The sequence below is a fragment of the Dromiciops gliroides genome, chromosome 4 (assembly GCF_019393635.1).
Source record: "Dromiciops gliroides isolate mDroGli1 chromosome 4, mDroGli1.pri, whole genome shotgun sequence".
NCBI lineage: Eukaryota > Metazoa > Chordata > Mammalia > Microbiotheria > Microbiotheriidae > Dromiciops > Dromiciops gliroides.
In genome coordinates, this window is record NC_057864.1 from 62,880,028 (window position 1) to 62,905,989 (window position 25,962).

The 25,962-nt window shown below is 39.2% G+C and overlaps 1 protein-coding gene across 1 annotated transcript in view; it reads left to right on the forward strand.

Moving 5' to 3' along the window:
* Positions 1–4,758: 4,758 nt before the first annotated feature.
* LOC122756229 (putative dimethylaniline monooxygenase [N-oxide-forming] 6) overlaps positions 4,759–25,962 on the forward strand; it is a 31,484-nt gene continuing 10,280 nt past the window's right edge. Inside the window, exons 1-5 of the mRNA XM_044005410.1 lie at positions 4,759–4,890; positions 8,421–8,609; positions 13,383–13,545; positions 19,671–19,813; positions 23,146–23,345. Coding sequence (XP_043861345.1) covers positions 4,759–4,890; positions 8,421–8,609; positions 13,383–13,545; positions 19,671–19,813; positions 23,146–23,345 — 827 coding nt within the window. The remainder of the gene's footprint in view (positions 4,891–8,420; positions 8,610–13,382; positions 13,546–19,670; positions 19,814–23,145; positions 23,346–25,962) is intronic.

The window sequence follows — 25,962 nt, forward strand, 5'->3', positions numbered from 1 at the left end:
CTTAAACTGTCTCCCTATTATCTCTTGAAGAGAGAAAATAAACAACATTGTCATATGTTTTGCTGAAATCTGAGTAAACTATAAGTACAGCTTTTTCCTAGTCTACAATTCTAGTTACCCTGTTCAGAAGAAGAAGAAGAAGAAGAAGAAGAAGAAGAAGAAGAAGAAGAAGAAGAAGAAGAAGAAGAAGAAGAAAAAGAAGAAAAGGAAGGAAGGAAGGAAGGAAGGAAGGAAGGAAGGAAGGAAGGAAGGAAGGAAGGAAGGAAGGTAGGAAGGAAGGAAGGAAGAAGAAGGAGAAGGAATGAGGAGAAGGAGAAGAAAAAGGAAAAGGAGAAGAGGGAGAGGGAGAAGAAAGCCAAGGACAAGGACGAGAAGGAGAAGGACAAGAAGGAGGAGGAAGAGGAGGAGGAGGAGGAGGAGGAGGAGGAGGAGGAGAAATTCTTTAGTATTTCATACTATACATTATTATTTCATTTGAAAAATGAAGTGAATCCAAAGTGATCTGTTCTTGATTAAATGATGTTGGTCTTTGAGATAATTAATACTTGTAAAATGCTTTGCATAGAGCCTAGTACATAACGTGTACTTAATAAAGGCTTGTTCCCTCTTTGTGATCACTATTTCATATTCTAAATGCTCACTAAACATCCCTCTAAATAATACATTTTAGAATTTTGCCTGAAATTGAAATAAATTTTACTGGCCTAGAATTTGCAGACTCCATTCTCTCTCATTTTTTTAAAGAATGAAGATGTTTGCCCCTTTTTTATTTTATGGCATTTCTCCCATTCTCTATAATGTTTCCAAGATCATTAACAGAATTTAGATTCCCTGAGATCTGGGTCCACTGACTTGAACTTAGGCAATTAGGTCCTCTCTTACTAACATTTTACCCTAGGTTTCAACTTCACATGAGATATCTTCCAAATCAAAGTTAATTCTCTTTAGAAAGGAAAAAGGCAAAATAAGATATTAAAACTAATATTAAGAGAAGTGGCAGCAAAAAAAGAAAAATCACCCACGTGAGAAACACTTTGAGCACAGGCCTAGCTATAGATTATATATCTGTAGTCTATGAAATTCTAAGTTCAGAGACATTGATCTACAGAAAGATAAGCACTAACTAATGAACTTTGGGGGCCCTAACAATTCATGAAGACCATCAAAAAGGCCGATATTAATGAAATCATTGTTGTTGTTCTGGTGTGTCAAATACTTTATGACGCTATTTAGGGTTTTCTTGCTAAAGATCCTGAAATGGTTTGCCATTTCCTCCTCCAGATCATTTTATAGGTGAGTAAAGTGAGGCAAACAGGGCTAAGTGACTTGCCCAGGGTCACATAGCTAGTAAGTATCTGAGGACAGGTTTGAACCCGTGAGGATGAATCTTCTTGACTCCAGGCCTAACACTCTACCCGCTGTGCCACCTGGCTGCCTTAATGAAATCCTAGATCTCTTAAAGTATCAAAGCATTACATATCTATGGACATAAACCCTATGAAGGAGGAAACTCATCAAAGTGAATTCTTAGATGATTCAATTTAGACAGCTGTTTCGGTTAGATTTCAAAATTATATGAGGTTAATCTGATCCCATTAGGCTCAGAAGTAAATGTCAGGCATAGAAATGTAAAAATAAGGAGATGTTTTAATTCTTACAAACCCAAGGTCATACACACACACATGCATGCACACACATGCACAAGTACATAAACCTAATATCTAAGGCCAGATTTGAACTTAAGAAGAGGAGTCTTCTTGACTCTAGTCTCAACACTCTATCCATTGTACCAACATACATACACATATTTAAGTTCCATCATTTTAGATCCAGCTTGGTATGCTAGTCTGTCAAGATCTTTTTTTTTTAATTCAAATCCAATCATCCAATGTATTAGTTGTAACCTCCATCTATGCCTTCTCCAAGTCATTGATAAAAGTAGAAAGTAAAGCGAGAAAAAAAAAAGAATTGTGTTTTACTGATTGTTAATGAAATGGAAGGTCAAAGAAAACTATGACTGGTATGGCACAGAAAAGGAAAATCACTTAGAGTCCATCTTTCCTTCTCTTTCACTCACACACACACACACACACACACACACACACATACACTGACTCATTCACTGACATACAAGTATGCATAGGAATTCAAATTAAATCAGGATTTTGTTCAGGGTCAGAAGACAAAGTTAGATAAAGTCTGTCAAGAAAAACTATCAGTTTAATTTAGAAAACATTTTCTTTGGCAGATCCTCAATCTCTTCTGTTTTCCAACTGTAAAGAATTAATTGTTATTTGAGGTTTTTATGCCTCGGTGTGCACTGGGCTGGGGCTCCGCAAACCACACGGTGCTCCACCCACTGGTTGTAGCGTTGCCAGGGCTCTGGCACCTCAGGTCATCACCACTCACCGACACCTACATGGGCCTGGCAAAATTATAATGATTGGAAGCCTAGTGAGGGCAGTCATGTGACTGTCAGAGCGGCCATCCCATTGGCTGGGGCTGTGTGGTGTGTTTCTAGGTTTGGGGGAGGAGAATTGGGCATTCTAGGTGGAAGCTTCTGCTGAATATTCTCAGCTGATTCCTGGGCAGTGGTATTTTTTCAGGTATTATAATTTCCCTTTCCCCATTTTATTTCCTTTCCCTTGATCCTACTGATCCTGTCTGTGTTTTGTTTTTTAAGTTCGTTCTTGTTAAAATAAATCTTGTTCTGTTTTGAGGGAGGCTGCCAGTCTCCTTCCTTGCCCCAATATTGCGGTGAGCCACTTAGCTAGCACTCCCCAATTAAAAATTGGTCCCCACACAACTATGTAGAATTATTCTTGGAACCACAAAATAATTATAAAATAAGTTTAACTAGTTATCATAGCAGAATTGTTCCAAGACGCATCATTCTCCACCTCTGCCTCATGAAGCCCCCAAGAAAATTCTTTGTTATATTGAGCCCTTATTCCTTTTGCTCACTGATTCCTGCCAGAATTCATTATGGAACTAACAAATGAAGTATCATTGACTTCAGGAATATTCTTCCTGAGGAACTTCAACATATCAGTGGCTAATACCCAACGTTGGCCTTATAAGTAAGCAAAGTGGGTGGTATGATGTGAAGAGCTCCAGGCAGCAGGACCCTGGGCAACACATTGCCTTCTCTGGCTTGTCTAAAAGTCCACCATTAGAGATTTACTTCCTAGATTATTAAAGATGGTTCAGTAAAACACAGAACTTACTGGAGATTGGCAGTAAGGCAAGGGCAGCAGTGAAAACCAGATGACATTGGATCAGAGATTAACAATCAACAGTGACAACAAGGACAATGTCCTGCAAGAATGAGACAGAGAGGCAAGTGATGGGCAAAGGGAATGGAAGAGAGGTCCTAATTTTAGGGAGTGAAAAACTAGTGGAAGGCTGCCCCAAGGTAAACTTGGCTTACTTTGTAATTTTGCCCTGGTCATGCCTCCTTGCTTATTGCTTTTACCAAGCTATCACTGCCACAGATGACTTTTGCCTATTCAAGTCAAGCCTTCCCAGATACAAAGAAAACAAAACTTATTTTCCTTCCAGAGTACAATGACATCTGTCCTTAGAATCCAGGTGCAGCACCTGTGTTTTTATACTTCATTGTTCCAAAGGATTGACTAACAAAAGAATGGCTGTTCCCTTAATCTCCCACATATATCAATTTACATTTCTGGTGCTGCTGGGAAAAGACTACTTTTATTCTCTCTAATTATAACCAACCAGTACTTATTAAACCCACTTCTCACCCAGAGTCCTATTCCTCCCCCATGGATTTTGCTAGGACTTGCTTTATATAAAACACAAGGTGAAAGGGAAAGTTCGCTTTAAGAGTAACTCCTCCCCACTCCTCAACTTTTACATGGAAACCCATTAAAATCACTTTTTTTTTCTTCCTGCCTTTCTAGACCTGCTCAATACCTTCAGAAAGAAGGGTGACTGATCCCAAGGTAAGAATACCAAAGGCCAAAGAGAAAAGAGAATGTGTCTCTTGGAAAAGCTAGGGACATACCTATCTTAGGCAGAATAGCATCCAAGGAAGTCAACTGAATTCAACCTATACAATTCTGGTCAGTGTCTAGAATCTTGGCATATTTGAGCCAAAAAGTTCTTCTCAAATCATGTAGTATCATAAGAAATCGGAGAATTATAGATTTAAGGACTTCTGGCCATTATCTGGTCCATACTTCTTCCTTAAAGAAACAAGGCATTGGGGCAGCTAAGTGGTGCAGTGAATAGAGAACCTGCCCTGGAGTCAGGAGGACCTGAGTTCAAATCCAGCCTCAGATACTTGACACTAGCTGTGTGACCTTGGGCAAGTCACTTAACCCCAATTGCCTCACCAAAAAAAAAGAAAGAAGGCATTATCTTTGCTTTATAGAGGAAGCAATTAGTCAAACTTTTTCATTTTTCAGAGTAGAATACCTAGACCCAGAGAGTAGTGCTTTGACCAAAGTTATATAGCTAATTAGGTCCTAAACGAAGTTCCTAGATAGTACCAGAACTAGACATGTGATGAAGGAAGGGGGGGAACCTGTATTCAGAATAAGAGGAAAGCGTTAAAAATCCTGGCTCAGCTATTTACTGTGTATTTGCCCTTGGGCAAGTTTCATTATCTGTAACATGAGAAAGCTTGACAAAATTATTTCTGAGCTCCTGTCTAGCCCTTAGACTTTTGATTCTGAGCTCAGTGATAATGCTGCTGAAGAAGCTGTGCTTGGACCTCTGTTCCCACAGGAGATCATGAGGAAGAAAGTAGCAATCATTGGAGCTGGGGTGAGCGGCTTGGCCTCCATCAGGGCCTGCTTGGAAGAAGGGCTTGAGCCAACGTGCTTTGAGAGGAGTGATGATGTCGGGGGCCTGTGGAAATTCTCGGTGAGTTGCATTTCATGTCACTGCACTGGGGTCCTGGAGGAGGGTTTCGACAGCAAAATGAACTAAGTGTGAACTTTGTGTTTGAGGAATGGCAAATGCATCAGAAAAGGAAAGGAAAACCTTTTCTCTCTCCCTGGGCTTCAACTATACCGATCCAAGTCAGTGATATCCCATTTTCCATGGCACCTAAGATATACTCATCATGATGATGAGAACTCAAAGTATAGGATAGAAGACCATGAGAAGTGGCTGATGGTTTAAGCATCTAGGTGGCAGATTTTTTAGAGTGCAAGACCTGAGATCATATGCTGCCTTAAACACTTACCAGCCATGTGACCCTAAACAAATGACTTTGCTTCTCTCATTTTCAGTCTCCTCACCTATAAGATGGGGGTTATAAAAGCACCTGATTTATAGGGTTGTTGTGAGGATTAAATGAGATGACATATGTAATGTGTTTTGGAAACCATAAAGCACTATATAAAAGCTAGATATTATTATAGCCACTAATGTTATGGAGTTCTCTGTATTTCATCAACATAGCAGAGGATCGTGGGTCTACAGCTAGAATAGACTTCAAAGACCATCAAGCTCAACTGCTTTTTGGAGGTTCAGGGAAGATAATCAACAAAGGCAGGATTTGAACCCCGGTCTTCTGACTACAGAGACAGTGCTTTCTTCCACTATAGAACTGCCTCTATAATTTCACCATGGACACTGAGTGAAAACTTCAACTCTTTTGTAAATCGTTTTTGTGACTCGCTGTTAAAAAAAAAAAAATCATTGCCTCAGCCAACCTTTTAGCAATGTTCATCCTTGGATCAGAGATACACTGTCACTGGGCCTGTAAGTGAGGCTTTTCAAACTTGTTGGGGTTTGCACTTTGCTGACAAGATGGATTTAGGTCCCCAAAGCAAGGTTCTTGAAAGGTTGAAGGGCTGACCTATAGTAGATTAAATTGAGAGCTAGAGCCTTTAGGTACCAACTTGGAGGAAGATGAAATTGATTTCCTGCAATGGAACTTTGAGAGGCAGATTTGTATCCTTGCCTAGGGAAAGAACCAACTTACTTTTAGCAGGCAGCTCAATATCAGAGGTATCTATGTGGGGGAATCCTCAATTCTCAGTGGCTTTGGGGGATTGAAGCATATTTGGACTAATGCCAACAAAATAAGCTTAGTGGTGAAGCCCCTTTGAGGCTGACAAATGTTGGCAAGATGGACTTAGACCTCCAAGTCAGGAGGGGGATTGGTCCTTTCATCATTAATCACTGCCAACCTCACATCTCCCTACTTTACTGAGGGAAAATGAAACCCAAGGGTCACAGGGATAAAGGGAGTTTGGAAAACATCAAAATGGCCAGAATATCAGGCCTATGCTGGGAATTCCAAGCCGAACCCCCACAGCAATGAAGGTGTCCACAGCAGTCATAGCAGAAAGGTTAGAGGTTGCCTACCAACCCTATGGCAAAGCAGAGCACAATGAAAATTAAGGAATCATGAGCAATCCAGAAGAGCTGCTACCTTCTCCATCAGCCAGTGGAAAGCATTTACTCTTGACCCTTTTTTACACACTCCCAGCCCCACAAGGCACTAGATAAAAGGAGCAGGGGAAAAGGGGGGCAAATAAGACCCCCCTGGGGGCAAATCTTCACCCCCTTTGTGATCTCTGCAGCAATCCAAGGTAGGTAAGAAGGGGCAGCTAGGTGGCACAGTGGATAAAGCACCAGCCCTGGATTCAGGAGGACCTGAGTTCAAATCCAGCCTCAGATACTTGACATTTACTAGCTGTTTGACCCTGGACAAGTCACTTAAACTTCATTGCCCTGAAAAAAACAACAACAACAAAAACAAAAGCAAACAAACCAAAAAAACAACCATGCTTAGAGTTGGGTTTCTTCCATGACACAGAGTAAGAACTGAAGAGATTCAATTCTGGGGAAGACATTATCACCAAAGATACCTGATATTACTTATAAATTCAGTCATCAAACATCTATTAAACAACATATACATATGTATATATATGTGTGTGTGTGTGTATTAGTCCTCAAGTAGCTTTGTTTCTAAGCATTTGCAGATAAGTAGAAAAAACAAATAGTAGGGTCCAATCTGAATTCACATCAATTTCCTCCATGATGTAATGGTCTGTCAGGCATTTGGTGGGGGAAATCCACCAGCTATGTTAATTTGTCAATAAATGAATTAGTGAGACATCCCATAGGTTTTAATTCTTTCCTTCCAAATGAGAGACAATGTTTATTTTCTGTTTCCCTGCACCCAGATACAAACATCCTCCCCACGCGGAGTCATTCCTCACTTTTTACCAACTTCTAAAGGGTGCCATTGGAGCACTCTGACTGTATACTCTTCATATTTCACTCTTGCCACTTCTCCAAGACATCTCCCCATTATGTAACTCCTTGATGTCATCTTATACTTCTGTTCTTTATCATTCCGCATTGGTTATAATATAACCAATACAAAGTATGTATATCTGGGACAAATAATCTAGGTGAACAAGAACCTAGGTTCAGAGTTAAATGTTATTCAGTCATATCTTTTGTGTCTGACTTTGTTACCCCATTTGGGGTTTTCTGGGCAAAGATATTGGAGTGGTTTGCCATTTCCATTTCTAGCTCATTTTACAGATGAGGAAAATGAGGCAAATAGGGTTAAGTGACTTGTCCAGAGATGAGTTGCTAGTTAATGTCTGAGGCTGGATTTGAATTTAGGAAGATGGATCTTCCTGATTCTGGGCCCAGTGCTTCATCTATTTCTCTACCTAGCTAAGCATTCAGAGCTGGATAGGAAGAGGATGAAAGGCCAGATTAATTTCTAGAAATTACAAAGCTCTTTTGCCAGCCTCAAATTTTCCATGAAAACAAAAGTCATCTTTTAGAAACAAATATTTTACATATGTTGCTAATCTGGCAGCAATTGACTGTTACTGCCTAGGAAGACCTAAAAGTGAGTGTTACAGAGATAGGCAGCTAAATGGCACAGTGAATATAGTCCTGGGCCTGGAAACAGAAAGACTCGTCTTCCTGAGTTCAAATCTATCCTCATACACTTACTAGTGTATGACCCTGGGCAAATCACTTAACCCTGTTTGTCTCAGTCTCCTCATCTATAAAAATGAGCTGGAGAAGAAAATGGCAACCACCCAAGTATCTTTGCCAAGAAAATCTCAAATGGGGCCAAAAAGAAATCCAACACGACTAAAAATAACTGAATAACAACAAAACAGAGAAGGCAATGGAAAGATAGATGATGAATGTGAGTTGGCTTTTCTTCAGAGTTCCACATTGGATATAACCAATGAACAATCACTGGAGTTGAAGTGAGAAGAGCCGGGTCTGAACTTCTATGTAACCTTAAGCAATTTATTTATTTCCTTTGCACTTTGGTTCCTTACTCTGATAAACAGAGGGATTAGACTAGATAATACATAAAATTCTTTCCAGCTTTAATGTACAACTCCATAAAGTTTTCTGCTAGTTTATTCTTTAAACTTTGTTTTTCTTCCTAGGATCTTGCTGAAGAAGGAAGGGCCAGCATTTACCGATCTGTATTCACCAACTCTTGTAAAGAAATGATGTGTTTCCCAGACTTCCCTTATCCCGATGACTATCCTAATTACATGCATAACACTGAACTCCAGAAATACATAAAGATGTTTGCTCAAAAGAAGAATCTTATAAAATATATACAATTTGAGGTAAGGCTTCTATTGTCAGCTTTTTTCTTAATATTGAAATGTACAGCACTGGCCCTGGAGTCAGGAGGACCTGAGTTTAAATTCAGCCTCAGACACTTAACATTTACTGGCTGTGTGATCCTGGGCAAGTCACTTAACCCCAATTGCCTCACCAAAAACTATATACATATATATTGAAATGTATAGAAAAAATATTGAAATGTATGAGATGAGGAGAGCATACTTGTATGAACATTTAGCCTCTATTTCTATTCCTCTATTTCTACCCTTCACACATCTAATGTGAATTTGGACTATCACCTATGGAATTCCATAGGTGAATAATTATTCATGTGATAATTCTTTAAGGGAACATTCCCCCTCTACCCTAGACTCAAAGTATACTGAAAACCAATAGAAAAATGTCATTAAGTGACCTACAGACACAAGTTAGCTTCATACCTGTGTAGTCCTGATATTCCAAGAATAACCCAAGAACTCTTGAAGAGTGGTTTAGATTGCTGTAGAAAAAGACTAGCTCTGGGCTCCCCTCTAGTAGGTGTTACAAAGAAACATGGCACTTAATGGGGACTGTGTCACTAAATGCAGAGAAATTTAAACAAATGATGAATCTATTTGTTTCCTTTATCTTCCACTAAATTAGCGGATTTTTCCTCCACACAGAGCCAGAGGAGTAAAAATCCATGCATTATTTCAAGAAATAATAATAACTTTTGCTATGTTCTTGGAACTCTTTACCAATTTTTCATTTATTTATTCATTTATTCATTTGTTTGTATATGTATTTATTTTGCAAGGCAATGAGGGTTAAGTGACTCGCCCAGGGTCACACAGCTAATATGTGTCAAATGTCTGAGACCAGATTTGAACTCAGGTCCTCCTGAATCCAGGACTGTGCTTTATCCACTGTACCACCTAGCTGCCCCGCCCCCCCCCCAATTTTATATTTAAAAAACAGTTTGGCATGGGGTGGGGAAACTTTCAGCCATGTATTGGGTTTCTGCTTATACTTTTTCCATGAAGGATAATCCTTCTACTTGGTTTATTAACTAAAATAGAGCTGAAGCCAAGTGTGCTAGTAATTACGATGGATTAAATTGACTTTACAGATTATACAGGAGCTTTGCCCCATGTAGGTAATCACTGAGTAGAAGATAAAAGTTATTTGCTCACAACCAACAACACACTCTTATGCCAAGCATAACAGCTATGAATGCCATAGTCTCTGGGAAGTTTATCAATCAACCAAAAAAACCATTTATTGAGCAATTACCATGGCAGGCATTGAGTTAAGCTCTAGGGACAAAGAGAAAGATAAACATAGTCTTTGCCTCCCAGGAGTTTATATTCTAATGGAGAACAGAACATGTAATTCATTCAGCACATACAAAATATATAAAGAGTAGATGGAACATCATCTGAGAGTGGCTCATCTTAGTAGTTGAAGGAATTGGAAAAGTCCCCCTGATGAAGGTGGAGATAGAGGTGAGGAGGGAGAACTTTCTAGGCATGGGGGACAGGGAGGACTTGGCTCTTGTTACTGACTTGTTTCTGAGTTTGTTATACAGCTTGAGCTATATTGGTCCACTTGTGATATGATATTAAAATCATCTGAGATAATGTTTATTAAAGTCATCTCAGATGACTCGACTAACCACTCTCTTCTCCTTTAATCCAGTCTCAGAGGAAGAGGTGCTTCTTCTGGCAGACACCAACCTCTCTACTTGTACCTGTGATCCTCCCTCTCCTCTACCTTCTGCAAGCTTATCCCTTGGCTTATCCTGTCTTTCCCTAATTTTTAAAATTTTTCTTTACACAATGACTCCCCTATTGCTTATATACATGCCTTGATCTTCTCTGACCTTAAACAAGCCTTCACTAGACCCTACCAACCACTCAAACTATCCTATTTCCTTCCTTTCATAGTCAAATTCATAGAAAAAACTCTCTTTACTCACCTCCATACTCTCCCTGAACATTCATTTCTGTGTCTTTTATAATCTAGATTGTAGCCCCCTTCTTCAGATTATTAATTGCCATATCTGGTATTCTTTTCTTAGTACTAATTCTTCTGGATATCTATAAAGCATTCAATTCTGTTGGTTACTCCTCTTCTGGATTTTATACCCTACTCTCTCTGGACTCTCTTCCTACCTGTTTGGCCATTTATTATCACCGTCTTTTGTAGAATTATCATTCTTGACCCCATTTCCCAAGCATGGGTGTCCCTTAGAGCTCTGTCCTGGGCCCTCTTCTCCCTAAATTCTCTTTAAGTAATCATATCAGCTCTTGTAATTTCAACTATCGCCACAATGCTGACCACTCCCATATCCACGTGCCAAGGCCCAACCTCTAAATCTAAATTCCAATTACATATCACCAACTGGTAGTGTGTCTCAAAATCAATATGTCCAAAGCAAAACTCATTCTCTTGCCTCTTCCCCATATTATTTCCTCTCTGATCCAAACCCACAACTCTTCCAGAGATCCTTATTTCAATTGAGGCACCACCACCTTTCTAGTCACCTACATTCACAGCCTCAGAGCCATCATCTACTCTTCCTTCTCCCTCATTCATCACATCCACTCAGAAGTCAAGTCTTGTAAACCTTGCCTCCAAGGCTCATGCCAAAGTTATCTATCTACAGTTACATGTTATCTTTCCCAATAGAATGGAAGCTATATGTGAACAAGCTTTGTTTGACTTTTTCCTTTTTACCCCCAGGGCCTAGCACAATACCTGACACATCATAGACACTTAGCAGATGTTTATTGATTGGTTAACTCCTGTAAGAGTATGTAGAGAGTCATGTCTGAGCTAATGGAAGACATGTATTCTCTAAGGTAGATGAGAGAACGGCATGTGCTATAATGATGAGGCATAATCAGTACAAAAGCACAAAGGGGGGATACAGAGTCTTGTGGGAAGAATGTCATGAAGGCCAGTTTGGATAGATTGTAGGGTCCTGGAAGGAAGGATTTAAAAGGCTTTTGTTTATTTGTTTCAAGGAAGAGACTTGGAAATATTTGAATACAGGGGGAAGGAACCAGTAGATTGGGAGAAGTTGGAGATTACAGAGAGAAGAGAAGATTTAGGGGACAATCTGCTGGAGCAGACAGAAGGCATGAGATCAAGGGCATGTGTAGAAAGGTAGATCTTGATAAAGAGAAGGTCTTCCTCATTATCAGAGAGGTGAGAAGTGTTGAAAATTAAATATAGTTTTCATACCCATTGTCCTACAAAATGAACAGATCAGAGAAAATCAAAAATATCTCCTACAATTTGTTCACATAGACAGGTCGGAAAAGGCCTCTCCCACCAGACATGGGTACCTCACAGAAAAACCAGATCAGAGAATGGATAGGAAAAACACAATAACAATTTATTTTGTCCCAAGAAGAAAGAACAGTGATCATGTGAAGACCCTAACCAAAAGGGCTAGGGGACTCCCTTTTTTTTTTTTTTGGTGAGGCAATTGGGGTTAAGTGACTTGCCCAGGGTCACATAGCTAGTACGGGACTCCCTCTTTCTGAAGGTATATAAGGTTTTTTTGATAGGGCATTGTCAGTTACAGATCAACCCAAAAGCAAATACTGTAACAAGAATGGATGTAACAGAGGCATCATGATAAGTTTAAAGGATTCCAAAAAAGGGTTTGGCAAGGATGAAGACTCCGTGATATCCCCATAAGATAGGGACTTTCTATCCTTAGGGAAAAGAAGTTACCAGGTAGGATCTTTTATCTGCTAGCTATCTGGGTTCAGTGTGGGGTTCAGTTGAAGGACATTTTGCCCCTATTAACCCATGGTTTCATAAAAAATACTTTTGGATAATAAGGCACCTCCATAAAATCCAGGTGATCTGTACATTCATATTAACAGAACAACCGGAGAGATTGAGAGAGGATGCTGCCAAGAGGTTTTAAAATGGAGAGAATTTGAGGAGAGCTCAGGAAAAATGGTTTTAATATTCTCAGTAGAGTAAGAGGGGAAATCCTCAACTGAGAGAATGGGGAAAAGGAGATGTGGGAGGCTGGAGGAGAGAAGCAAAGTTTTGGAATAGCTTTGTTGTGGAATGAGATAAGAAGTCAATTAGGAAGGAATAAAAGGGTCACCTTGGTGTCCCAAGGACCCTGTTGGAGTAGGGTAACAAATTTACAGCATAGCCAGAGAGCATGCTGGGGCATGATTTCCTCCAGGTTCATCTAGCACCACATGAGAAAGGTAGAGGAGGTAGATGGTGGGAGTAATCCAAGTAAGAGATGAGCAGCTATAGGACAAAGGGCTGAAGGATTTAAGGAGAGAAGACATAGAAATGGGAATGGGTTGACTATAAAATCCAGATTAGGAAAGGAGAAAAGTGAAGTCGGAGCAGATGTGATGGTTCGATGAAATACGGGGAGGTGAAAAGATAGGAGGTCATGATGAAGGCAAAGGAAAGGGGAGAAGCAGAAGGAGGTTGAGGTCAGCAAAAAGAAGTGAGAATATCTTTCAATAAGGGATTTATTTTCAGAAGGTTTTAAGGAATTTTAGCCACAACGATTTCTATCTTAAAAATATAGATTGTTCAATGATTACCTGATCATGTAATCCATCTCCCAATGTTTAGCACAAAGCACAAAAATGACGCCATTTACCTTCAGAAACACTCCAAAGATCATAGAAATACATATTTCTGTGTACACATGTGTACACATGTACACATGTGCACCCACACATGTATGTGTATGTATTTATATGAGATTTTTTTTTCTTCCTCTGGGTTCCTTTAAGACACTGGTCACTAGCATAAAGAAACATGCCAATTTCTCAGTCACTGGCCAATGGGATGTTGTTACTGAAAAGGATGGAAATCAGGAATCATCTGTATTTGATGCTGTGCTGATTTGCTCAGGACACCATGTGTACCCTAATCTGCCAGTTGATTCCTTTCCTGGTAAGTATGGAAGATACACAGTTTTCTATGCAATTTCCATAAAACCCAACGATTTCTGCACAAGTAACAAATACGTTAAAAAGGGACAAAGATAGTATACTTTTAAAAACATTAAGCTTTAGTGATATTTTCTATAATTTAAGATTCATGCATTTATATTTCTGTTAAAAATACTAGAAAATGCAGGAATAAATGGACCTTTTTTGAAGTGATAGTGTATATAGGTATATATGTATATGCATATGTATGTGTAGATATGCATTATGTATGTCTATGTATAGATGTGTAGATGTGTATATATATATATATATATGTGTGTGTTCATGTGTGTATGTGTGTGTATCTTGGTTTGATTGTTGTCCTTCATTCTCAAACAGGACCAAAATGACATCACTATGTTGGCATCAGTTGTTGCTCAGTCATTTCAGTAATGTCCCATTCTTTGTGACCCCATTTGGGGTTTTCTAGGCAAAAATATTGGAGTGGTTTGCCACTTCCTTTTTCCACCTCATTTTACAGATGAGAAACTGAGAGGCAAACAGGGTTAAGAGACTTGCCCAGATTCAAACAGGTAATAAGCATCTGAAGGCAGATTTGAAGTCAGATCTGACTCTCTATCCAATGGTCCATGTAGCAGAGAGAGACAGAGAGACAGAGAGAGAGGAGAGACATATATGCACACATATATAGGCACATACATATGTATATACACAAACTTAGAGGACAGTAAAATTAATTTACAAACATCATCCTCATTTCTATATAACACCAGTGAAACACAGTAGGAAAAGGTAGAAAGAGACATCCCATTTAAAATGACTATAGAATGTATACTACTTGGGACTCTACCTTCTGAGATTCACATAAGAACTGTATTGAATACAACTAAAAACAACTGTTTACAGAAATAAAAACAGACCTAAGTTACCAGAAAAATATTAATTACTCATGGGTAAGATGAACCCATGTAGTAAAAATGAAAAAGTTGCTTAAATTAATTTACTTATTTAATGTCAGACCAATCAACCAACCAAAGGATTATCACTTGACAGAACTAGAAAAAACACTACAATTCATATGGAGGGGGAAAAGGGGGCAAGAATCAAAAAAGAAACAATGAAAAGACAGGGAAATGAAGGGGGTCTAGTAGCCCCAGACCTAAAACTATATTACAAAGCACTAATGGTAAACAATAGGGTATCAATTAAAAAATAAAATAAAAGCTCAATCAATTTAAAAAAATTAGGTATACAACATACAGAAGCAAATATTTCTAATATCATAGTCCCCGGCTACTGGAATAAGGTCTCATTATTTGACAAAAACTTCTGGGAAAATTGGACAGCAGTAAAGAAGAAGATACATTTAGATCAATACCTTATTAAAAAATAAGCTACAAATATATACCTGACCTAAATATAAAAGGACACATCGTAAACAAATTAGAGAAACATTGGAAAATTTACCTGGGAGTTCTATGGAGAGGAGAAAAGTATATGACTAAGCATGGAATACAGAGGATCACAGAAGATGGTACACTTTAGATTTTTTTTTTTTACCAGATATACAATTTCATTGATAGTAAGAACTCTAAGTGAAGGAATTCCCGTTAGCAGTGCAAGATCAACAAGTATCTGCAACTTATAGTCTTAGAAAGTCTCTGAGTCACTAAAACATTAAGTGACTTGCCCAGGGTCACAAAGCCAGTGTGTGACAAAGGTAGAATTTGAACTCAGTTCTCCCTGAGTCCAAAATCAGCTCTCTGTCTACTACAGGGCTCCAAACCACCTTTTAATGTGTAATCATTACCAAAAACAAAACAAAATGAAACCTTTGTAGTTTCCCAGATATGGAAATAGACATTTTTTTTTCTCATCTGGAATGAAAACAGTTCAGGTGGAGGCCACTGCAGACACACCTTTCTTCCCCTCTGTGTAGGTGGGAGGGAGTGGAGGACCCTGGGATAGAGACACCACAGATCTTGGGAAGTGAGATGTGGTAGAAGACAATGCATTTTACAGTGGGAGGGGTTGAAGGGAGGAAATTAATTGACTGGGCCCTTTTGTTGATTCCCTTAACGTAAATCCTCCTAATCCCCCATTACTAATGGCTCTGTGTTTGTGCTGCAGAGGATTTGAAAAGTCAAATCAACAAAGAGAGGATCAAAAAGCCAAGAGAGAGAAGTGTCCTAAAAGGGAGTGTCAAGGAGAAGTTGATTGACAATGTCAAAATCTATGGTGGTCAAGAGATGCGCAAAGAATATGAAAAGGCCATCAGATTTGGCAATTAAGAGATCCCTGGTAACTTTGAAAATCGAAGTCTCAGTTAAATGATGAGGTTAGAAGACAGACTTTAGATAGTTTAAGACAAGAGCGAGAGGAAATGAAATGGAGGCAACTACTGTAGATCCTTCTCAAATAGTTTAGCTGTGTGACCCTGGGCAAGTCACAACCCCAAATGCCTTAAAAAAAAAACAAAAAAAAAAACAAGGCCATCTCCAGTTATCCTGATCTATATCTTGCCACTGGACCCAGACAGTTCCAGAGGAGAGAGTGAGGTTGGTGACCTTGCACAGCCCTCCCTCACTTAAACCCAATTCAGTGCAAGTCAGGGTGATGTTATGATCCTCTTTGAGAATGAAGGACAAACAACCACCACCACAATATCCATAAAAGTGAGGAGAGGTATAGGATGATAGCTAGTGGGGATGGATAGATTAAGTGGGGTTTTTTTGAGGATAAAAGAGACATGAGCATGTTTATAGGCAGTAGGGAAGCAGCCGGTAGACAGGAAATGATGGAGTATTAATGAAAGTGAGTATGTTAGAGGTTGCAATCTGTTGGAGAAGATGGGATGGAATGGGATCATTTGGGGATTTAGAGGAATTTGCCTTGGCAAAAAGGGCCACCTCGCCATGTAAGAAAGGGGTGAAGGAAAAGATAATGCGAGAAAACATCTTAGTAATGTCGGATAAGGAAGAGGAAAGAAGAGGGAGTATATATGGGTTAGAAAACAATAAGATCACAGTTACAAGTTTAATGTCCACCCTAAGCAGTGAGCTTGGCCCTAGACTGTGCCCCTAACCTCATCCAGACCTCGTGCAAATGCATGTGTTGGAGTCACTGGGGATGCAGATAAAAAAATAAGGATAGATGGGTCAGCCAAGATTCTTCAGGAAAAATAACTCAAAAGGGGTCTTTACAGTGGGTCAGAAATATCACCGTAGAACCATGCATTAGCTCAAGAACACAAACAAGTATAGCAGGTATTCCAAGAGCTATTCTTCTTTTACATTACAGGGCAACGAAGAGCCCACAAACACTTTGGAGCCTTCCCGGGGGAAGGCGTGCTAAGTTCTCAGTGCCCTTCTCGCTGGTATTTCTTGTCCCTGCTTGCTAAGTCATATAGAATAACTTCCTAGCCAATTTCTTTTGTAGTCCATAGCTAAAGGAAGAGCCAAGTCCCAAGTAAACCACATTATAGCAGGTCTTCACAATATTATGGTGTAATTGGCTATAATACATTAATGTTACTGAAAAATGACAAGTAGATGGTGATTATGTAGGATCAGCCAATATAAAAAAAAATAGGCATAGAAGAGGTAGAAGAATCCAGAGCACACAGTGTGTGGGTACACATCTTGTATCCAATATTGGTTTGACAAAGGTTTTGAGTTTGACCCTGGGCCCTGTACCTCCCCATAGATCATCTTATCTATTCTAATCATTCCAGCTGCTAGTGCCCACCGACACTGCCAGTGATTGTGTGGAAAAGAATGACTTTCTTTTTTGTATATAAATAGATGTTTGCATAGTGTCTTCCCTGATGGACTATAAGCCACCCAAAGGTAGAGACTGCTTAATTTTTATCTTTGAATCCCCAACACCCAGCATAAACATAGCATAGACATGGTTATAGACATAGACATAGACATAGATATAGATGGGTGGGTGGATGGAAGGTCGATGGGTGATACCATTTTTGCTATGGTTACTATGTGGCAAGCACTGTACTAAATGCTGGAAATATAAATACCAAAAAAAGATGGTCCTTATTCTCAAAAGGAGGCTTATATTCTAACAGGACATAACAAAACACATGGGAGAGTTGGAAAGCAGAGGGAAATGGGATGGTATTCTGGAGAGTAGGTTGAGCCCAGAATAAAGTAAGGGTCATGGCTGCAATTTCTCAAGAAATGGTGATCCAGAGCAGGGTTTCAACACTTGGTAATTGACCATAGTTTTATATGAATCAAAAATTCTGGATCAGTGGTAAGGAATGGTAAGAAAATCATATGAGCAACAGACATGAGGTGGGGAGAGGGAGAATTAAGGAGTAAAACTTTCTTTTGGTAGTTACCTTAGTTCATAAAGGGACATCACCAGAGTTGGAGTTATTTGTTCCATAAGGCCAAGGTTGGCTCTGAGTTCAACAACTACTATGCTCAGTCCCAAGTCCCAAAACAGACATTGCAAGACTTCTACAGGAAGACCTAATTGTCATTTCTGCTGCGGCTATCTCTATTGCCCTCTCAGTTTTGTCCAGACTAGTTTAAAACTGCCAGTTGGGTAGATCTCCTCTCCCCAAATGCAAATCATAGTCAGTCTCTCTCAGGGAAAGGAGGGAACTCTGTCCCTTTATACTAGAAGTACCGAGATCCTTTTAGGCTTCAGAATGTTGGTATCCATGGAGGATTCTCAGACTGTCTGATTACACTGTTATATTCACATAACGTACCTCCTGTCCCCTCTGATAGAATGTAAACTCCTTTATGGAAGGGAATGTTTCAGTTTTATCTTTGTATCTCTTAATACAGTGCCTAGAACCCAGTAGTAATGTGCAACAAGAAATGCTCGGGGGGGGGGGGGCAATAGTATTTTATTTTTTTCCAATTATGTGTAAAGATAGTTTTCAACATTCACTTTTGTAAGATTTTGAGTTCCAAATTTTTCTCCCTCCCTCCCTTTCCTCCCCATCCCAAAGCCAGCAAGCAATCTGATATAGGTTATACATTACAATCATGTTAAACATATTTCTACATTAGTCATGTGAGAGAAGAATCAGAACAAAAGGAAAAAACACAAGAAAGAAGAAACAAACAACAAAAGTGAAAATAGTATACTTTCATCTGCATTCAGATTCCATAGTCCTTTTTCTGGGTGTGGAGAGCATTTTCCATCATGAATCTTTTGGCACAATGTTGTTGTTACTGTGTACAATGTTTTCTTGGTTCTGTTCATTTCAGTCAGCATCAGTTCATGTAAGTCTTTCCGGGTTTTTCTGAAATCTGCCTGCTCATCAAAGAAATGTTTATTGATTGATTAATTGGCTGACTGTTTAAAGAATACAAATAGTAAGTAGGGATTCAAACCCATGTCTTCTAACTCCAAATCCAGGACTCTTTCCCTTGTGCCTGTTAAATGAGTCACATGACAAGAAAAAGATTAAAATATTATTTGCAAATTCTATCTAGAATTTGAAACCATGAAAGCACCTGAATGGAATTTACTCAACTTCTAGTGACTGCTTATCAAATATCCCTTTAACATCTCTTTCAAAAACCACAAGATACAAAGGCATCTTGGTTTCATTTTTTAATAATTATTAGGGCAATTGGAATTTTTGTTTGTTTGTTTCTTTGTTTTTAGTGAGGCAATTGGGGTTAAGTGACTTGCCCAGGGTCACACAGCTAGTGTTAAGTGTCTGAGGCCGGATTTGAACTCAGGTACTCCTGACTCCAGTGCTTTATCCACTGTGCCACCTAGCCGCCCCAGGGCAATTGGAATTTAAAGGCAAATGTACAACCCCAAATAGTTTGATTTCCCCATAATGTCTTCACTAGATGAATGAATGAATTAATGAGTATTTATTAAGGGCTTACTATGAGCCAGATATTGTGCTAAGCATTGGAGATTCAAATAGAAGGAAGGAAGCCAGGTCCTATCCTTAAAAATCTTACATTATAATAGGGGAAAGTAGGCAGGGAAGGGAGAAGGGAAAGGGTATGTGCATAATTTAGAAATAGGAAGTGAGACCTGAATCTAGTAGCAGGAGTTTGAGGAGACAGCTAGGAACCTGTTCTGGAAATCTCTAGAAATTCAATTTGCTTCCCATTCCCCTCACAGGACTAGCAAAATTTCAAGGCAGTTATTTCCACAGCCGGGACTATAAGGGTCCAGAAGCCTTCATGGGGAAGAAAGTGCTTGTGATTGGCCTAGGGAATTCTGGATCAGATATTGCTGTTGAACTCAGTCACACAGCATCACAGGTATGGCAACAATAACCTTTCAGAAAATAACTTTTTTCTGGTGATGGGGAAAACCCTGTTACCCAGAAACAACTCCTTCCACTCTTCTGATCTTTTACAGCCTAATCAGTTTTCCATGAGAAAGTTAGATCAGGTGATACACACCAATAAGCAAGTGGATTCTGTAGGTATTTTCATGAGGTTTCACACTGAAAGGCTCACATGCTGTTGAAATTGAAGGTCTAAGTCAAAGGTTAAGTCTAAGTCTTCCATGGAGTCTTCCCTTCTCTTATTGTTGTCAGTTTTCACTCATGTCCAACTTTCCATGACCTCATTTGGGGTTTGTTTGGCAGAGGTACCAGAGTGGTTTACTGTTTCTCTCTCTCTAGTTTTTTTGTTTTGTTTTGTTTTGTTTTTGTTTTTTGTTTTTTCAGGGCAATGGGGGTTAAGTAACTTGCCCAGGGTCACACAGCTAGTAAGTGTCAAGTGTCTGAGGCCAGATTTGAACTCAGGTACTCCTGAATCCAGGGCCGGTGCTTTATTCACTGCGCCACCTAGCCGCCCCCACTCTCTCTCTAGTTTTATAGATGAGAAACTGAGGCAAACAGGGTTAAGTGACTTGCCCAGGGTCACACAGCTAGTGATTGTCTGAGGCCAGGTTTGAACTCATAAAGATGAGTCTTCCTGATTCCAAGCCCAGTGCTCTATCAACTGCACCACCTAACTGCCCCTCTTCTCTACTCCTTTAATTTCCCCCCAGATCTCAACTTTTTACAAATGATCATGACCACTTATTCTAAATATTCTATGTTGTATTATTTCTGTACAACATATCACTCTGATTCAGTTGTAAATTCCCTAATAGTGGACCGCAGCCCATTTATCTTTGTGCCTCCCCTAAAAACACATAATCAAAGAAGGCCTGAATGGATTCATATGTAAATAGAGCAGACTGACCATCTTTTTCTTAGGAGAAACTTAGAACACTTAGCAATAAGAACTGGATGGTCAACTTGTGCTTATTAAGCATCTAGTGCTATGGGCCAGGCACCATGCTAAACCCTAAGTGTACAACATTGATACAGTGCCTTCAAATTTGCAAAGCATTGCACCTAAACTTCCTCATTTGATCCTCCCAACAATTTTGAGATAAGGAAACAGAACAAGGGTTTTTACCTCCGTTTTACAGGGGAGTAAATGCGAGAGGAAGGACCCAAATCCAGTTTTCTCCTGGCTTAGTGTCCAACACACTCTACTATCCCACAATCCTTTGTGGGGATTTGCAATCCCTCTGTCATTTAATACATATTTACATTTAAAAATGCTTATATGGGGCGGCTAGGTGGCACAGTGGATAAAGCACCGGCCCTGGATTCAGGAGTACCTGAGTTCAAATCCAGCCTCAGACACTTGACACTTACTAGCTGTGTGACCTTGGGCAAGTCACTTAACCCCCACTGCCCTGCAAAAAAAAAAAAAATGCTTATATGTAGGGCAACAACTAGGTCCTGTACAAAATATAAAGAAAGACACATAACCTATGGTTTCTTCCCTCATGGAATTTCCAGTGAGATAAAAAGAATGGGTGGGAGAAGAGAAGGTTTGTCATAAAAACAAGATTAGCTTAAGTAGGTGAAAATAAAGAACTTGGAGGGCAGCTAGGTGGCACAGTGGATAAAGTGCTGACCTGAGTTCAAATCCAGCCTCAGACATTTACCAGCTATGTGATCTTGGGCAAATTGCTTAACCCTTTGCTTCGGTTTCCTCATTTGTCAAATGAACCAGAGAAGAAAATGGTAAATCATTTCATTATCTTTGCCAAGAAAGTCCCAAATGGGCATATAGAGAGTCAGACATGCCTGAAGCAACTCAGCAACAACAACAAATAAGCTGGAAAATCATCTAATTTGAAGCCAGATTGGTTCTGTTTATGCAAAAAATGATTGTGTAATTGAAATTGTTCGTCTTACCTCCTGTAGACCTTTCTATCGCTTGTTTGGTCATGAATTCCTTTCCTACCTGATAGGGAATTTTTTCCATGTTTCTCTCATTTCTTTATGATGTCACCCTTTATATCTGAATCATTTACCCATTTGTACTGTCTTATTTGTAAAATGGGTATGTTCATTACTTCATGTATACCTTGTGGAGTTGTTGTGGAGATTTGAATGAGATTATGTATAAAAACACTTTGTAAACATTAAAGCAATATCCAAATGTGTAATATATATATTATTGCTGTTAACTGCCCCAGTTCTGCCACTTCCTAACCTTTTGTCCTTAGATAGGTCACACCAACTCTCCATATTTGTTTCTTCATATATAAAATGAGAATGAGAGGCAATTATGGTGCAGTAGATAGAGAGACAGGAAGATGGGTTTAAAAACCTGCCTCTGATATATACCAACTATGTATCCCTTAATCTCTCAATGGTCCAGGCAACTTTCTAAGCCTATGAGTGGCAAAGTGGGTGTTTGCATTAGTAAAGGGCATTCCTTACTGAGAGTTCTCCTTAACAATTAAATCACGGGTCTACTTGTAAAAAATTTAAATCATAATATACGAACTGCTTAGAATGGTTGTGAGGATCAAAATTAATAGTCTCCAAAGTCCCTTGCATGCTATTGTTCAATCCTTTCATTCTGCAAATTGAGTTGCCTACAATCACTCAAGTTGTTCCAGTGGATCCTGGATTGGAACCCAGGTCTCTTCAACCATTGTCTCCATCTTCTGCCTCACTCCCTCCCCTCTCCCATCAGTCTAGTAATCATTCCATTACACACTACTGCTCTGTTTCAAGCCGGTATAATTCTCTGGAGGGGAAGCTAGGGGCATCCTTCTAAAATCAGCCCACCATGGGGGCAGCTAGGTGGTGCAGTGGATAGAGCACCGGCCCTGGAGTCAGGAGGACCTGAGTTCAAATACAGCCTCAGACACTTGACACTTTCTAGCTGTGTGACCCTGGGCAGGTCACTTAACCCCAATTGCCTCACCAGAAAAAAAAAAAAAAAAAAGAACTCAAAAAATAAATAAATAAACTTTTAAAATAATAAATAAATTCTGATGATATAAAAAAAATCCATGAATGAATCCAATTCACTATTTATTGAGTCCCTAATACCAGCTGGTAGACTTTTAGAATCAGAAGAAGCTAAGTACCTGGTTTTAGCCATGGATTTCTCCTGCTAACCCAGAGAATTTCTTTCAAGAGGTTTCTATACAAAGTCTTGAGTGGGATAAATGTAGATTGCCCAGGATGTACTTGCAAGGTTCCCTTTCTATTCTTCACAAGTTAATTGCTGACATTTACATTTACAATGCCTCCCCCCTTTTATTTTCTCTCTCTTTCTAGGTCTTGATTAGCACCAGAAGTGGTTCTTGGATCATGAGTCGTGTTTGGGATGATGGTTATCCTTGGGACATGGTGTATATAACTCGTTTCACAAACTTTCTCTGGAATCTCCTCCCTAACTTTGTCTCAGACTGGTTATATGTTAAGAGAATGAACTCACGATTTAAACATGAGAACTACGGCCTGATGCCTTCCAATGGGTATGATATAAAATTTGAGCGAATTTTATAGTTTAAAAAGTGAGGGGGGCAGCTAGGTGGAGCACTGGATAAAGCACGGGCCCTGGATTCAGGAGGACCTGAGTTCAAATCCAGCCTCAGATACTTGACACTTGCTAGCTGTGTGACCCTGGGCAAGTCACTTAACCCCCATTGCCCCACAAAAAAAAAAAAAAGTGAGGAGAAGGTTGGTGACAACAACCTTCCATTTCCTTGTGTGCCTGATTCAAGCTAATGAGTTGCGTTTGAGGATTAGATTGGGTAATACGGTACAGACTCAGGATCACATGTAACCCCTAAGAATCATTCCCCAATCTAGGGGCACCAAGTTTGTTTTCAGTTCTTTGCTACCACAAAGAATGTTGCACTCCATATTTTGGTTTACATCAGACCTTTGTTTCTACCTTTGATTTTTCTTGAGATCACTTCATAGTTTCACCAGGAATATTTTGGTTTTTCTTCAAACATTACTGTTCCTATTTTTGGGGAGAGAAGGAGAAAGTCAACTTAGCCAATTTGCAGAAAATAAGGTAAAAACTCAATAATGTTTTAATTTGTATCCTCTTATTATTAGTGACTTGGACCATGTTTTTAGATGATCATTTACATTTTGTAGTTATTTTGAAATTTGATCACATTCTTTGAGCACATATCTATTGGAGAAGAAAATATTTAATTTTTCAGAGAAAAAACCATTACATTCTTTCTTTAAAATAAGGAAGTGTGACACCTGTACACAATGCCTTTTTCCAACTTTGTGAGTTACTCTATTCTCAGAGCCAATAAATAGTTTATCTTTTTTTTAATGTCATGAGATAGTAGTGGCATAGAGTATTAAGCTTGAAAAAGGAGGGGCTCTGAGCAGTTTCACTGGCTGTCCCCCATGCCTGGAATTTTCTCTCTCCTCATCTCTTCCCTCTAACTTCCCTGCCTCTTTTCAACTCTCAGCTAAAGCCCTATTTTCTGCAAGAAACCTTTCCTCATTCTGCTTATTTTAGCACCTTCTGTCTGAGATTATCTCCAATTTGCCAGATAGAGATAGAGATAGATAGACAGATAGATAGATTTAGAGTTATAGATACATATTATTTGCACACAGTTGTTTGTCTTTTTTTCTCCCCACTTAAAATGTGAACTGCTTGAGAAGGAACTTGGTTTCTGCCTTTCTTTGTAGTCTCAGCACTTAGCACAATGCCTGTAACATACAAATGCTTTTTGAAATTTGTTGACCTAGGTTCAAAAATACTGCTTCTGACATTTACTATGTGATCCTAAGAAAGTCCTTTAACCTCTCACTGATTTAGGCAGCTCCTCAGGTCTTATCTTATCAACACAGTACCTGGCATGTAGAAAACATTTTTTAAATGCTTATTAACTTGACTTATCTTCTTAAGTCATATAGATAGCAATCAACCTCAGGGAGGGCATTCTGCCAAAGGAGTTTCTCAAGCTAACAAAATCACAGATCATTTACCATTTCGGTTTATTTTATTTTTCTCTAAATAGAGCTTATACAGTCTGGGATTTGCTTAGGTGGTTAAACTCTGGAGATCTTGTGCAGTTTTTGTATTCAAGTTTAATTATAACAAGTAAACTGCCTCTTTGCACAGACTTGTGGGCAATAAGCTCTGGTTTTGGAAATTCAGCACTAAAAAGTCCTACCTCTCCCTTCTCTTGGAAGTAGGAACTGAACCAATTGATTTCATTGGTATAGAGAACACCCCATAGCAAAGTGGATCAGTGCATTCTCTGCATGTTAGAATGGTGGAGAGTGGTGAAGCGCATTGAGTGTTCAGGTGACCTACCCAGCGTCACCTAGCCAGTATGTGACAGAGCAGGATTGTCCACAGCAGCTAGCTCACCATTCATTATACCATACTATCACAGTTTTCACAAATTACTTTTTAATATTTTCTCATACTTCTTACCTCCACCATAAAAAAATATGTTTGCTAACTTCTGAGGTAAGAGAAGTGGGATTACATGGTTTGTAGAGGTAAAAGAAATTTATATTTCCAAATTATGGAAGTGGGAGGAAGGAAAAGGGAACAAGCACTTATTAAGCACCTACTATATGTCAGGAACTGTTGTAAGTGATTTACAAGTATTATTTCATTTGATCCTCATTACCACTATGGAAGGCAGATTCTGTTATTACCTCTATTTTACAGTCAAGGAAACTGAGGCAAACAGAGGTTGAGTGATTTACCCAGGGTCCTACATAAGTGAGAAGTGTCTGAGGTTGGATTTGATCTCACATCTTCCTGAGTTCTGATCCAGAACTCTATCTGCTGTGCCTCCTAGCTACTGAGGTACAAAGAGAAATCTCATGATTTGTAAAGCTTCACTTGATTTAGGTTGAATCCCCTAAGAAAACAAACAAATTAAAGTATTGAGGGAGCTAAATGGTTTAATGATTGCAGTTCTGGACCTGGAATCAGGAAGACCTAAGTTCAAATCCAGTCTCAGACACTTACTGGCTAGCTATGAGACCTTGGGCAAGTCACTATCTCTGTCTGCTTCAGTCTCCTCATTTATAAAATGGAAATAATAAAAGCACGTACCTCTCAGGGGTTTTAATTGTAAAGCACTTAATGCA